The 16,093-nt window shown below is 38.0% G+C and overlaps 1 protein-coding gene across 1 annotated transcript in view; it reads right to left on the bottom strand.

Annotated features, from left to right (window-relative positions):
* Positions 1-16,093, bottom strand: part of LOC106532523 (phosphatidylinositol 4-phosphate 5-kinase type-1 gamma) — a gene marked incomplete in the record, with an annotated part of 68,802 nt that overhangs the window by 38,124 nt on the left and 14,585 nt on the right. The window contains 5 exon segments of the mRNA XM_014028590.1: positions 1,464-1,616; positions 5,143-5,260; positions 6,513-6,643; positions 6,752-6,838; positions 7,267-7,298. Coding sequence (XP_013884044.1) covers positions 1,464-1,616; positions 5,143-5,260; positions 6,513-6,643; positions 6,752-6,838; positions 7,267-7,298 — 521 coding nt within the window.

Below are 16,093 nucleotides of genomic sequence, written 5' to 3'. Positions count from 1 at the left end.
AATGTTTGTCATAAGCATGTCTTGTGATTATTTGACAGGAGTTTCACTTTTAAACTGTAAGTGTATTTAATTTAGTTATGTTAGTTATGATACTTTAGTTATGATGTAAACACAATAAAAATTAAACCAATATTTAGATTAGAATAATTATCATTTTGATCCATACATTAGTAATGTCTGACTGGGCCTCGTGCCACTTTATGTTCAACAAATTGGGCACCGAGGTCAAAAAGTTTAAGAACCCCTGAACTAGATCACTCTTATCACTTCTCACTTATTCCCAGCATTTAATACCCAGCATGCATCACCTGTATGACAGCTCAGTGGTTAACACTGAAGCCTCGCAGAAAAAAAAGTCCTGAGTTTGATCCTCGCTTTGGACCCGGGGTCTTTCTGTTTGGAGCTTACATGTTCACCCCCTGTTTGAGAATGTTTTTTCCGGATACTCCGGTTTCCTCCCACAGTCAAAAACATGCATGTTAGGTTGCCTTCAGGCCCAGGCTGCCCTTGCAAAAGAGATATGTGATCTCAATGTGTTTTGCCTGGTTAAACAAAAGTCTATAAATAATAAAATAAAACCTGACAGTGTTAACAACTCAGCAAAAAGAAAAGCCAGCAACTAAGGCTTGGACGGTATGGAGATGTTTTGTTATACTGCAATACTGAAATATGGTGACGTATTTAGAAATTATGAAGGTATTAGTTATGTGAGGTGATGCGCAAAATTTTCCATCAATGTCCACAAGGCTGCTAAGAAAACTGGGACATAAATATTCTGGGTTCTTTCAGAAGATGCCCCATAATGTTACTGACATGTGACCACCACAGCCCATTCAGAAGACAACTCATCGGTTCTGCCTCTAAACCTTTGAGCAGGGTTAAAAAAATTAAAAACGTCAAAGCGTAGAGACAGAAACGTCACTCCCCAGCCCCTGAAATAGTGAGCTGGTGTAGTGCTAACAGTTTCAGAACCACTCAGTGGGATTTTTGTGTCAAATCATCATAGCTGGACTGCTTTCGGATTTAAACTTGCTGTGAGTTTTTTTTTTTTCACCCCTGAGACGAGCGCTGCAGGCTGCAGATGAGGAAACATCTCCAGGTAATAACTACAAACTTAATCAGCACAAAGACTGGCTAAAAGGATGCAGCAGTGCAGATACAAACGTTGTAAGTCCAAATATTTTGAAACTTAAAACATTAAAAAGACGTAGTTTATCATATTTTGATCTGTTTGACATAAGAGGCAATAGCCATTCTGTGACTTTTCTAAAGTGTATGAAAATGATCAATACTGCCCAACCCTACCAGCAACAAAATGTGGTTTATTTCTGTTACAACATACTGCAACTCAGTTTTATTTACACTTTCTGTTAACACTTATTTTTAGCAGTTTTATTTATTTATTTTACTTTTAGATACCGCACCACACATATGCTTAGTCTTCACACAATTTATTTGTTTACCATGTAGTATCCAGGCAGCAGTTTCTGTAAGAATTCAGCCTCCTTGTGCATCACAGTCTTGATGATGAACTCATCGTCTTTTGTAAGGTAGAAGACGGACCCACTAGCACCGGGATTGGACAGCTCGATGAGCGGCTCATTACAAAGAGAGTACTGCAGAATGAAACAGAGACCAGAGCTTTAATCAGACAAGCCATTGTTGTTGATGGGTGATAATGTAATTGAATGTGAATGCAGGTGTTCATTTGTCTCTCTTTAATAGATTTTAATAAAACTCTCAGACAATCATTGAATCCGTAGCAAAAGCTGATCAACTTTTGGGGTCCGACCATTTCAAGATGGCTGCCACAGCTGATCGATCTTAGCGAAAACAAAAAATGGCGACCCTTTAATAAATCTCTAAATTATCCATTACTTGTTTAGCTCAACTCACTTTTCCAATATGAAGATATTTTAGTCTCAAAAGTATTCACACAAACATACAACCAGATTCACAAATACGTACCAAGAGATTCACAAGTAAACAGTTTTTCAAATGTGCACATTTTAAACTATGCTAGTAGAAATATACTTTTTCGAGAATATTGAGGATGTGGTGGAACTAATACTTTTATGTTTAAGCMAGTAATTCATGACATCCTTTAATGATCTAGATTTTCATGACTTGCTGTTCATCTGCAGATAGAATGATTAAAGTCAGAACAAGATTTGCTAACCTCGATAATCATTCTTAGATATCACTTGTGTTTATCTTTGTGTTTTCCGTTGACCTTGTATCAAATCTTGCTAAGATGACAGAATGGTGTTTGTTAATATATAGTACTGTATATTAGGGCTGTGTATTGGCAAGAATTTGGCGATACGATACATATCATGACAGAGGGGTCACGATACGATATATCCCGATATATTGGGATACTATAAGCAAGGCGATATATTGCGATTTTTTTGTCCAAAAATTCTATTAAATAAAAACCTCTTACAGGGGAAAAAAAATGAAAAACCAAAATTCATTGTCTCAGAAAATTCTAATATCACATAGACATGCTTTTGATACATTTAGCTGTGTTCTGCTTTGTATGCATTTTATTTTATTTGTTTCATGTTTCTTATTTCATCCATGTTTTCAATTATTAGACTAAATTTGACAACAAATAGTTTGAAAATATATTTTTTGCAGCTTTTAGTTTTTTATTTTAATTTACAATATGTCACCCAACACTTAACAATAGCCACTACCTCAAGAGGTAGAGTAGCAAAATGTCTGGCTCACTGCTGCCAACTAGTGGTCAGAGGCTGAACTACAACATAAAAATGAATGGCTGGCAGGAAAGTTGACATTTTAAACCTTAATAAAAAAATCGATACAGGGCTTTAGAATATTGATACAGTATCGGGAAATGAAATATCGTGATATTTCAGTGTATCGATATTTTCTTACACCCCTAATATATACAGTATATGAAGGCTCTCGACAGTGGGCAGAGTGGAGTGACAGAGAGAAGCAGAGGCACAGAGACAGGGCAGGTTGTTCTCTGTGTTTCCTGTTGTTGCAATAAAACTCAGCTGATCATCCCACGGAGTACCTTCATTCTTGGACCAAGTATTTCTGTCTTTGTTAAAAAAATATTGCCATAACAGAGGACATCATGGAATTTGTGTGCATGAATTGCCTGCCGAGGACAAATCAGTCAACACAAATGTAATGCTGCTTTCAAGGCTGGTGGAAAGCTGGGACACACCAGAACACTGGAATACAGTAGTTCATAATTCATACACTAAAACACATACGCTTACATTGATGTTACTGGATTCTAAATATAGTAACTGTATAAAAATTTGCTAATAATGTCAGACGTTATTCATGTCAGACTAGAATAACTTATTGTTTCAGCCTTAAACACAGCATTACATTTGTCAATATAAAGTGTGAAAAAAGTATAAGAGTCACATGTACGGCCAGGCCAGCTCATGTTAACATTTGACCATTTTAATGAGTGGCACATTTTAACGTGAGCAGTTTGAAATGTGCACATTTAAGAACTTGTTTATGCATTTATGAATTTAAACGGTGGTCTCTCAATGAAAAACTATATATATTTTTAAAATTAATTTATTCAAAAGTTTAAATTTATGATTCAATGCAACAAAATAAACAGATTTAAAAGCTAAAAGATTATAATACTTGTTCCTTTACATAATAGTGTTTCCTCTACAATTATCAGATAATAACTGAATTTCACCAATTATCATTATACATCACATCTTTTGCAAGCATCTTTTAAGTCAATCTGACCCAAACTACACCCACACCTTATAAAATCCTACAGAAGCCTCATTCACTTGACAGTTCCGGGAGATCGCTACACAGACCAGTCCGTCTTTTATCCCCCTCGGGTCACTCATAAATCACAGGTGAAGAAATTAACCCTGCAGTGTACAACCAAAAGAGGTGTGGAGAAGAATTTAGCTGGGCTGAAGTGGAGCCTCTTATCACAAAACCAACTGAATCAACTTATTTACTAATCCTCATTGAGGTTCAATTTGTTTTTAAACTAACTACAAAGTTGCTGTTCTGCGTTATCCTCAGTATTCCCTCTGTAATAAATCTTATTGATGTTTCCTGCGAGCGGGACGGTCACTCACTAATATCATCAGTTCATTATCATTACTGAGCCTCGGCACCACAGGGTTTTTTTTCACAAGTCGGCCTCTGACACCACCTCCCTCGGCGCCGCAGAGGCAGGCTCTCTTTGACCCCCCCCGATGCCTCAGTGTGTATTCTGAATGATCCGAGGGAGACAGAACACGTGTCGGCCCCGTACTGACCTGTCTTGTAAATGAGGCTTTAGTGACTGCAGAGGCCTCCTTCTCCAAATATAAAATATAAATATAAGCAAAAGGCAAAAGAATCGAGCAGGCATACTTAGTGTTTGTGTTTGAGTCATTTCTACACCTTTGGTGTCACCAGAGTTAAAAATATCACTAATGAGGCAGCAGTAAGTTAGTAACACCATGTCTCCAGACGACATATGCTGATGTGTGCCCACAGGCAGGCTGGGATAGAATGGAAAAAGCAGGAGGCGATGTAGTATTACAACATGCTTGGAGGACCAATGCGTTAAAAACAAGTGGGCATGTGGAACACAAAAACCCTGACTTACATGCAGCCAGATGACTTCAGGTTGGTTGGTGAATCACGCAGCCTCCACAGGTTAACATTACTGATGCAGACTGGGTCCAGACTTTCTTCATCTTTCTTTAACTTTTTCTCATCCTAAGGCTGAGTTTACCTGAAACTCTTCAGACTGACGAAACCTTTCATTAAAGAAGAACCCGTCCACAGGACCTACTTCCAGAAACTTTTTTAGGTTGCTTTCTCACCCTTCTTTCCTGACCCATTGGTTTCAGTTTTCTTCTACTAAACAATTTATTCCTCTCAGTTCTAATCTTTATTAACAGCCGTTCCACTGATTCACTTGTTTTTGTTCATTGTCTCACATGTCTTCCCGTTGTTCTCTCCTGCTCTGTCAAGATTTATCCCAAAGTGAACAGATACATTGCTTCAGCTGATGCTAGTCATCCAGTTTTCATATCAAACCAGCATAAATCTTCATTTTGATTATTAAACAGAGTACAAATTAACAGTGTTTTTATTTATTCAAGTACTAAATCTTACCAGATAGTCATCTGGCCTGATGCCAAACAGTTCTCTGAAGTAGCGGAAGGCCACAGGAGCGTATGTTTTAAAGCGGAAGTCGGGGAAATGATGAGCTGGGGTGAGGTTACTGCCTTCACTGTATTTACAAGAAGAAACAAAGCAGAAAAGTTCATCAATAAATAATAATGCTCCATTTAAGACTCCTTATCACAAATGTATTTATATAATTTACAGTGGTCAGATTTAAATCAAGATTAGGAAATCTTTATTGTTCCACATTTTTGACAGAAGCACAAATAAAAGAGCACCAAAACACATAAATAAACTAGAAGCACGCAGAGTACACGGATGGAGAGGGGTTTTATAGAGCGTCAAGTGAAGGCTTCATGGAAACTGTTGTTCAGAAACCTACAAAAGCTAAGATGCTACACAGACCATAAATTTGGCAAGGGCAGATATGATAACATTTTCTTCTTCACTCTGCGCGCTTTTCACTCAGAGGGAGCAACGCAGCCTTTCAACTCATGTTTCTGCTAATTTACTTCCTATATTTAAGCTTTATTAACGCTAAAAAAAACAAATATTTGTATGCCGCAGAATAAAGCAAATGTGTGTTTGTTTTTTGTTCCAAACTCAGGAAATTCTCTCTGTGGCAGAATCATCAAACTTCATTGATAATCAAGTCATCTCCATGGTTACTGATTGATACACGAGAGAAAAACCATCAGGAAATTAACTATTTTGAGAAAATGGTCCTCGTTATTTCGACATAATAAGTCGCTATCATGAGAAAACCATGGAAAATAATTATATACAGAAAACGGCCGCTCTCGGCATCCGTATCTGACAAACCTTCTGAAAATATTATTTATATAAAGAATTCAACAATTAAAAAAAAATACAGTAAATGTTAGCTTTTCATATGAAATGAAGCAATTTTTACTGTGTATTTTGGCAGATGATGTGATGCGCTGCATGATACATGCAGGTAGCATTTTTTGCCCATGTTTCAGTAGAATTTTGGTTCTTTGATCCAATTAATTAAGTCAAAATGACCCTTTGGTGAAAAATGTGAGTCATGTCTGATCCCAGCTAGTGTTACAAAATGTTATTTTAACGTTAACTAAAACTATGACTTTGCATAATAAAAAAAATCTTTAAAAAAAATCCCTGTTAGAGCAATTTATTTTAAGAAATTCAGATTATTATCAATTAGAAGTGTTAATAGGGAATAAAGCCTGAAAACTGAGAGGTATTTCCATATTTTCTTCTTTACATACTTAATCTGACGTAGAAAATGCTAAAAACAAATTCCATACCTTTCCATACATTTCAAGGCTATGTAGGAACCCTGACTGATGTAAGATCAATGATAGATTAGTACCAACCTGGGGAAGAAAATACTTTCCACAACGTAGAAATCCTGCATTAAGACGTCTCTCTCAGGCTTGGAGCTCAGGTTGCCAACTGTGTAGCCGATTCCCAGCTGGATGGCACCTTTCAAGGCTGATGATGTTGTCTACAGGGGCAAGGAGGAACTTGAAGTGATTGAACAGGCATTTTAAAATAAATATCACGTTGAAAAGCAGAAACAATATTTAGGTAACCCCCAAATCTTTTATAACACCTTCTTGTAAGTAGTTTCTCCTGATGCATCCACTCCTCTGTGGCCAATCTTCTTGCCCTGACCGACCTGGCCCGAGGACGAGGGCATCTGAGAAGATGAAGAGGCAGATCAGTGTTACAGAGATGTTTATTTTCGCTCAGTAAATTTATTATTTTACACAGTCAGAGGATAGAGTTCATTTTTAAGTGGACTTGTGTGAGATACTTAGTATCTGCAACATATCAGACAGCTCTGTACTTTGGCACGCTTTCTTAGTTATAGATAAAAACTGTGTAAATGTGTAAAAGTGATGCATTGTTAAATTCACAACATTATGTTTGCTTTAACTTCTACAAGTTAATTGAATTGACAAAAATATACTTCATGTATATCTATATAAAAACATATACAACAGGTTGCCTTCAGGCCCATTTTCAAGTTTTACTTCAGATAAAACAACAAAAACAGAAAATATGGGTATGTAAAAATATAAAAGAATTAAAAAGGCATGACCACAGAGACAGATTTGATCTCACCTCTGAGATGAAACCTTTCTTAGCAGCTGCATCTGAAAGAGACAAACCAGAGAGAGACAGAGAAGACAGTGTTCATTGTGCTTTAACAAGATGTTCCATCACTCTGTCTCATCAGGGCTCTCCGTGACAAAGATGAATCCCACAGGGTGGTCAAGGCAGCCTGACATTATGTAAGAACAGTTTCGAACACCTGCAGAGCGACTACAGGAGACATGTCAGGTGCAGCTGCTCCATCCAGCTCATTCTCCTGAGAGCTAGAGGGTCCAGAAGAAATTACTGTCTTATGCATAAATCCACAGAACGACATCATTATGGGGTGCCAAGTGTAAAAAAAAATGTTATAATGGTCATATTTTCATTACTTAACTCACTTACTGAGTAGAATATCCTAGGTAAAAATTTTCCACTAACATTTTATTGTTTAGCTCACTGTTCTTACACCTTTCAAAAATTTACTAAATGTTAAATTTAAAATAAATATGTAAATATTAAATCTTAAATCTAAATGTTAACGTCTAATGTAAATGTTAAATCTTAAATGTTGACAGTAACACATTTCGAATGGCATCCTCAGGAGTGTTAGCAGATGCTTTTTGTCGCAAGATGATGATTTCTAATGCTGCTAACGCTGCTAACGCTGCTGAAGATGGTTTTTAAAATTTAAATTCACAATGTGTTCATTGAAAACAATATGGCTGGTATGGAAAGTTCAAGTTTCATGTTTTATAGGGACGTGTTAGCAGCATTAGCAACTTTTGGGATTGTTTTTGTCTCAGGATGATGACATCACAACATGAGCTGAGCACCATTCTGAAATACTCGAGCTTCAACATTTCACCACAACATTCAAGATTTGACTTTTACATTTAGAATTTAATATTGGCATACAGTATATTATTTAGCATTTCAATTTATTAAAAAATATTTGTCAAGTGTAAGAACACTGAGCTAAATAGCAATAAAATATTAGTGGAAATGTGTAACTTAAAAATATCTGATTAAATATACTTTTTGCTGTTGGAAAAAGTAAAGATTTGCTGAAGCATGAAAGATAAACAATTTCTGGTAGTGAGTAGAAGTAAACTTTAAAATCTCATTTTGAGATAATGTGTGAATTCTTGAATATAATTGCTTCCAAAAGCATATGCTAATTTTGACTGTGAAAACCTGTTTACTCATGCTAAACAAGACAACTCCTTTTCCACATTTAGATAATAAAATGTTTGCTGCGGTCATGCAGGCGTACATCTGTTATGTTTAGCGAGAGGCAATAAGAGAGTTGTTTTCACCAGGAAGGTCTGAAATAGATGCATAATTATAGACGTGTAATGCTCAGCATAATAATGGAAGGAAGGGTGAGGAAGACAGGAACGAGAGAGCACAAAATGAGCAGACAAGTGGAAAGAAGGACCATGAAGAGCAGGCTTGAAATTAATCAGCCTCTATTGGTTTCATTCATTATAAACTCTGATGCTAAACTGCCGACAAGAGCTGCAGCAACCGTCTACGTAGCATTGAGAAGTTTTGGACACGGCTGAATATCAACTCAAATAAAGGCCTATCATTTATCATTGAATTTCCATATTACCTAGTACCTTTTCAGTGATTTATAAACAAAGACCATTTTGTGTTTAGGAAGGATGAATTTATAATGAGATGTGTTCACACTCAGAGTGTGTGTTAAGGATGACTCTTAGCTATGACCCCACATATTTTTTTTGGTAAGTTTAGTAAAAATATTTGAGATCAAAGTTAGTCAAAATTATAAAGCTTTTAATAATTGAAAAGGTGTTGAAACTGTATCGAAACCACCCATAGACAATTTGGCAAAACCATGAACAAATTTTTCTATGAGGTGCCAAATTTAAAATAACATACAAAAAATTGCCATTAACATATTTTTATTATTTAGCTCACTCTGAGTGTTAAATCCTAGTGATTAATGTCCCACTTATATTTTATTATTTATTTCGGCGGCACGACGGCTCAGCTGGTAGAGCTAATCTCAGCAAGGTCGACGGATCAAATCCCGGCTCGGGGACCTTTCTGGGTAGAGTTCTGTTTGCATGTTCTCTCTGTGCGTGCGTTGGTTCTCTCTGGGTACTCCGGCTTCCTCCCACAGACCAAAAACATGTCTGTTAGGTTAATTGGTAACTCTAAATTGTCCCTATGTGTGAGTGAGAGAATGGTTGTCTGTCTCGTTTGTCTCTGTGTCCTTGTGATGGACTTGTTGACCTGTCCAGGGTGTCCCCCGCACCTGCTGGATATGGGCACCACTGAACCCCGTGTCCCCGAAAGGAAGAAACAGGTATAGATAATGGATGGATGGATTTTATTTTTTAGCTCACTGTTCTTACATTTTGCTAATTTTTACTAAATGTTAAATTTTCTAATAAATATTAAATCCTTAATCTAAATGTGTAAATCTAACTGTAAAAGTTAAGTCATAAAAGTGAAGTAGAGAGTTTTGAGAAAACTGTGGACTTAGCCTGAAATGCTGCTGCTGATGGCATTTAAAATTTGACAGGAAAAAAAACTGTAAAATGAAATAAAAATAGTTTATTATTGTCTATTTACTTTTGACAGGTTCCCTTGTCAACACATCAAGGATAAACTGTGTGGCAGCAGGCTCCAGAGACCTTCAGGGAACAGAACAAATAGGTCCTATTAAATAAATAGATGAGTCTGTTGCCTAGCTGACCAGCTGTGTTTGTTTATGGCTTGTTCATGTGACCCCTAAGGGAATACCATTACTGGTTGGTAATGGTAATATATAGGAAAACAAAGCACAGGCTTACTTTTATCTTTTGTATGTACAAACCCTATGTGTGGTGTGCATGAATATTATCATATATTTAATCTTGCCTCATTCATAAAGACGTAAAGCCTTTCAATTCTTACAAGAGCATTCATAACCATCTCATACCACAGTTCTATTTGCTTCACATAACGTAGTTATTTCATAAAAATGCTTGTGAGTCCATCCCATTAATGCATTCAGTTTAATCTTCCACAATCCAATAAATCACGGAAGCATCTAGATCTACAAATACACATTAAACTAATTCATGTCCAAGCTTGCCATCCAGTGTACAAGCACAGACTTTTACAGACATGACTGCATACCTACAACTGATACAGTTTTGAAATATGCTGTTCTTAATGTTCACGCCTAAGTAATTAATTTATTATTTAATCTAATTAACTTCAAAACTTTTCCCAATATTGTGATGCTCAGCTTTTATAACTTATATACTGTCTGTGTCCAAGAATTAGACATTAGATGTTTTCACTCACGTTCTCCCTCATTACCATGGCGCCCTGAATGAATCCAGATCAACCGGCATTTTTACAACTAACACCCAGATGCTGCCTCATACGTCCTCTCATGATGCTGTATATAGCATTAGCACAACTACAGAGCAATATACTGTCCATTTCATGCATGAACTGAGCATTAACCCACTGTTCAAAATCATAAATGATGATTGAATAGAAGAAATAAAGACAGCCAGCGAGTGATATTTATTTCAACAGCTAAAATAAAACGCTATTGGGCTTTCTGTAGTTTTTGTAAATTCTAAAAATGAACTGAACTTACATAGTGCTTTATCAAGTTTGTATGGACTCCAAAGAGCTTTAAAGTTACAGACATTCACACATTGAATTTTTCTAAACTTAATTACTTCTTGCACATAAGAATATTTTTATGCTTAACTAAATATTCTGGGCTACAAAATATATAAAATATATCTTATTATTATCTTTTGCTGATTTAATGGGCCTGCATCTAAGATTTTGTCACTTCAGCTTCTCGGTTTTGTAGATTTACAATAAGTGCTTTGATTGGATGAAAGAATCTTGTCTCTGATTGGCTGGTGATGTGGTCCATTTACATATAACTTTTGGGTTGAGAGCGCAGAGACAGAGCTGCGAGCGAGCAGAGGAGAAGTTGAGAGGAGGGATGGAAGGAGTCGAGCACAAGCAGGAAGAGAATTGAGCAAGCAGGGAGGAAGCCGCGTGCACGTGTGTTAGTTGAATGCACATGGTTCAAATTATTGTTTGTTCACATTGATATCTGCTCTCAAATCAGTGTTACTGCGCGCACAAGCCGATGGCATAAATGGAACGCCATTCACTACATGCAGGTTCCATCCTGGCCGTAGAACACTGGACCAGCTCTTTATCCTCACCAGGGTCCTTGAGGGGTCATGGTAGTTTGCCCATATTCCAGTCTACATTTGTTTTGTGGCCTTGAAGAAAGCATTGGACTGTGTTCCTTGAGATACTCTGTGGGGGGGAGGGGGGGGGCTCTATGAGTATGGGATTGTGGGTCCGTTACGGGTCATTCAGTCCTTATACAAGCATTGTAAGAGTTTGGTTCACTTTGCTGGCAGTGTGTCGGACCCCTTCAGGGTGGGAATTAGACTGTTCCCACCCTGAGACTGACAGGATCCCATCTCTGTTATTTGCAGATGATGTGATCCTGTTGGCGTCATCGTGTTGTGATCATCAGTTCTCACTGGAGCAGTTCACAGCTGGGATGGGCATCAGCACCTCCAAATGAGTTCATGGTCCTCAGTGAGAGGGTGGACTACTCTCTCCATGTTGGGGGTGAGGTTTGACTTCAAGTGGAGGAGTTCAAGTATGTCGGGGTTTTGTTCATGAGTGAAGAATAGAGCATGATGCTGACAGACGGATTGGTGCAACTTCCATGGTATTGTGGACTCTATATTAGGGCTGCCACGGTTAGTCGATTAATCGACGACTAATCGATTATTAAAAGAATCGATGACTAATTTAATAATCGATTTTTTTTCTTTACTTTGTTTTTCTCTCCAAACTGCTTTGACACCTTCCACTGCCACATCTGCCTTTCTGTCCTTGACACACATGCGCAGTAGTGGTAACTGGGGTAGGCCGTGGACGTCACAAGACATTATACAGACAGGCTCTGGTATCATGGCTACCAACCAACAGAGCTCAAAGTGTGGGATCATTTTAAGAAAATGAAAGAGAAACCTGTGCAATATCTGCAAGGCAGAACTTGTCTTCCACAGCAATTATTTTTAGTTAGCATATAGCTAAAATCTAATGATGGTTATATAACAGCAGCTGCATTCTGGCGCGATAAGCTGTATGTTTTATATTCAATTAACGTATGATCCGATTAGTCGACTAATCGAAAAAATAATTGATTAATCGACTATAAAATAATCGTTTGTGGCAGCCCTACTCTGTATCAGTGTATTGTGGTGAAGAAGGAGCTCAGCTGTAAGGCGAAACTCTCTGTTACTCATCAGTCTACATTCCTACCCTCACCTATGGTCAGGAAATTTGAAAATCTGAACTTTTGGCATCAACCAATCAGAGAGATTCCTCTATGTGACATAGCAAAACATTTTCTGACAGGATGGTTTCCTGAATGATGTCCACTAACCTGAGACAGAAGGACAGGAGCTCTTTAGCTGAAATCGAGTGCCTGTAGTTGGTGGCCCAAACTGGGCTCGGGACAAAAATAGAGCTGAAAGGTTAGCCTTGTCAGCTCGCAGCTCCTGGAGTTAAAATTCTTTAACTCATTTTCAGATGTTTTATTATTTAGATATTTAAAAAGTGATAGTAAGGGTCGTTTTTCAGTATGTAGAGCATCAGAAAATGTTCAGTTTGGTAATGTTTAAAGATGATCAAGAAACTAGTCTTTTTTAGAGCAAAAAGACATCAATGTGGCATACTTTGTATTTGTTCATTTATTGCAAGTATTTGTCATATCATTATTGCAACATTAAGCACTGTTATCGTGCTTCACTGGTTTTCCTGATATTGTGCAGCCCTAATTACATAAGAACTTTACTTAATTTATGCAGGTAAAGCTGAGCTTTGTGGTCCTTTTGATCCTAAAAATACAACAAAAGCTTGTGTCATAAAGTGTTGATCAGTGCCTCCCCTGTTTATTGTTGAGAGCAGCACTTTGTCCAATCATGGTGACTCAGTTGAAGGTAATCTGAAGGTCAACATTGTTTTTGTCTCTTTCACACCGGCATGGTGAATTTCATTCACATTTATGCAGAGATGTTTTTCTGCACAACTACTATTCACACATAACTGTCCCTACGGTAAACTGAATGTGAAAACAAATTAATAGCCTTCCAGGTTGACTGTGTGCATTTTTGTAAGCAAAACAGGTTTTCTCTTGCCTCCATAAATGCTTTCACTCCTCGATTTTAAACTTGACGTGCTTATCATGGACATGCACCACAAACCACCCCTGAAAGTTGAACTCTACATGAAAACAAAAAGGCAAAGGCAGCTGCAGGTATATTTTGGTTATTCAGCAAGGTGTGCTCCATGAATTTACTACCCCACTACTGAAAGTTGCCTCTATCTTTGCACAGGGTGAGACGGCAGCATGTTGCGTCTAAAACATTTTTTTCCCGCAGCTACAGGAGGGAAAGATAAATGCTATCAGGTAAACCAACAGCAGCAGCAACCTTGGCTTTCTGTAAAATACAGTGCAGCAGAAAATGCAACCCTTACTTATCAGTTCAAAACCAGAGCAAAAATGTGTTCTTAACCTCAACTGGTAACAGACCATACAGCAAAAAAAAAATGCTATAACCATGTTATTGTGGAGCAGAACATGGCTGCAGATAAGCCTGTCACAATAACAAATGTTTTCATTTCTTTTATTTATACAGGTTAGCCTCATTGAAACACAATTGTCTCATCTGCATGAAAGATCTGTTATACAGAAATATCTGTAAAATAAAATCTAATTATTGCAATAAACAATATTGCTGGGAGATGATTTTAAACTAATATGATCCCCACCACCACCAGTTACAAAGCTTAGGGAAGTTTATGAATTTTACGTACATAAAAAAAAAGTGACTGACCTGGACCAGAGAATTTGAAAACGACACACACCAGCTGCTGAAGCTGTAACATTGTTTCCCACCTAGAAATAATTTCCAGTCGCACTGGGGCGACCAGTCATTCGAGGAAGGCAGCAGGCCTATTTTTTTTATCCTAAACAGTATTAAATGGACACTGCTTTCAACAAATCAAACAAACCCCAGAGCCCTTTTATCCAATCAGAGCAGTGTAGGGCAGGTCTTTCAGTAATGTTGCGTTCACAACAAACGCGTTTTGAGCTGCAGGAGAGGCCGGTTTACATGCAAAGTCTATGGTGGACGCGCCTCTAGGGGTCTCGCGGCACGTCTAGTCCATGTAGTGCAGCGCGCGAGGAAGGGGAAGATAGCGGTAGAGCGTTTTCCATGCATGCGGTGCGGTGAAAGCAGCCAACGCTCGAGTTCAAAAATCCGAACTTTTGCTGCTTGACGTGCCGCAGTAACCAATTAGAGAGACTCATTTTTCCACATGAAGGTTTCCTGAATGTTGCCCACTAAACCGAAACAGACGGGCAGAAGCTCTTAGCTGAAATCGACCGTCTGCAGTTGGTGTTCTGGCTGGAGATATCAGCACCGATGTGGGTCAGCAGCTCGTTAAACTGACCGCAGTGTTAAAGGGATCCGTGATTAGTTTTAACATTAGACTTTATTTGATAAACATTTTTTTAACTGTAAAATAAAGACTGTAAAAAATACTGTACTGTTTAGTTTTTATAATTTTTTAAAATATATTTTAACACGGACGGAGCCATTTTATTTACACACAAAGCATTCTGGGTAAATGATGACGTGGGTAGGTCCTCGGTGCGAGGCTGCTAGCGAGCTATATCCACCCTGAAGGTTAATCTTGGACAATATCTGACGATTGACTCTTTTAAATGAAACCAGAGAGTGTTGACAGAGAGGAGAACGTAGAAATGACTCAGCCTGTACCTGAAAATATGGATGTGAAGGTCATTTTATGATGATATGTAATGAGGATCAGGTGTGAGTGGGCAGGGCTGGAACAAAGGCAGAAAGGTGAAAGAAAACAGAGGACAAGACAGAAAACTAGAATAAATTATGAGCACGGACATAGATCATAACCAGAGTTGCACATAAGCGGTGGGCAGGTACGCATGCGCAATCAAAAAAAGGAAAAGCGCACCAGAGGGAATGTCATAAAGCGCACTTGCGTACCTAAGATTGAACCTGATTGACTGTTAAAACAACAGTTAGCAGGGCTCTAGAGTGCGACCAGTTTGGTTGCAAATTTCGACTTGATTTAAAAAAATACAATACAATAAAATAAAATCCAGCCGCACTGGTGTGAATGGATTGTTGTTCGGTGCTCACCAAGCCGACAGCGGGACCCTGACATAAGGATTAAATGGACACTGCCTTCAACAAATCAGACGAAGTCCAGAGCCGTTTTATCCAATCAGAGCAGAGCAGGGCGGGACTTTCATGAGAGCAAGTTTGGTTGAAACAGCGGCTGCTGCGGTTAGACTCAAGTACACTTCGCTGCAGCATGCAGAACGGGGCGGTGACAGACCTTTCCGTCAGTCCCATACCTTATATGGAAATGGGACTATTGCATTCCGGAAATGAAGGGGGCGCTAGTGACACTATTTTCTATCGAACACTTTCAACATTAACAATACATATTTTACAGTAAGGAAATGGCTACACAAAGTGTTATGTCACGTGGTATGTCCCTTTTTCATTTTCAAATCTTTATTAAATCTTTGTTGTTTTTGGATATTAAAATTATATTACAGCAACAAACTAACCTTAGGCATTAGGCCTGTGAGGTTAACCTTAGGCATTAAACCTGTGAGGTTAACCTTAGGCATTAAACCTGTGAGGTTAACCTGAGGGTCTGTGTTTGGGGAGGTGGATAAAAGAAATTAATAAATAATGCTCTGACTACTTCAACG

The sequence above is a fragment of the Austrofundulus limnaeus genome, unplaced genomic scaffold, assembly GCF_001266775.1.
Source record: "Austrofundulus limnaeus strain Quisiro unplaced genomic scaffold, Austrofundulus_limnaeus-1.0 Scaffold786, whole genome shotgun sequence".
NCBI lineage: Eukaryota > Metazoa > Chordata > Actinopteri > Cyprinodontiformes > Rivulidae > Austrofundulus > Austrofundulus limnaeus.
This window is presented reverse-complemented; position numbering and strand designations above follow the sequence as displayed.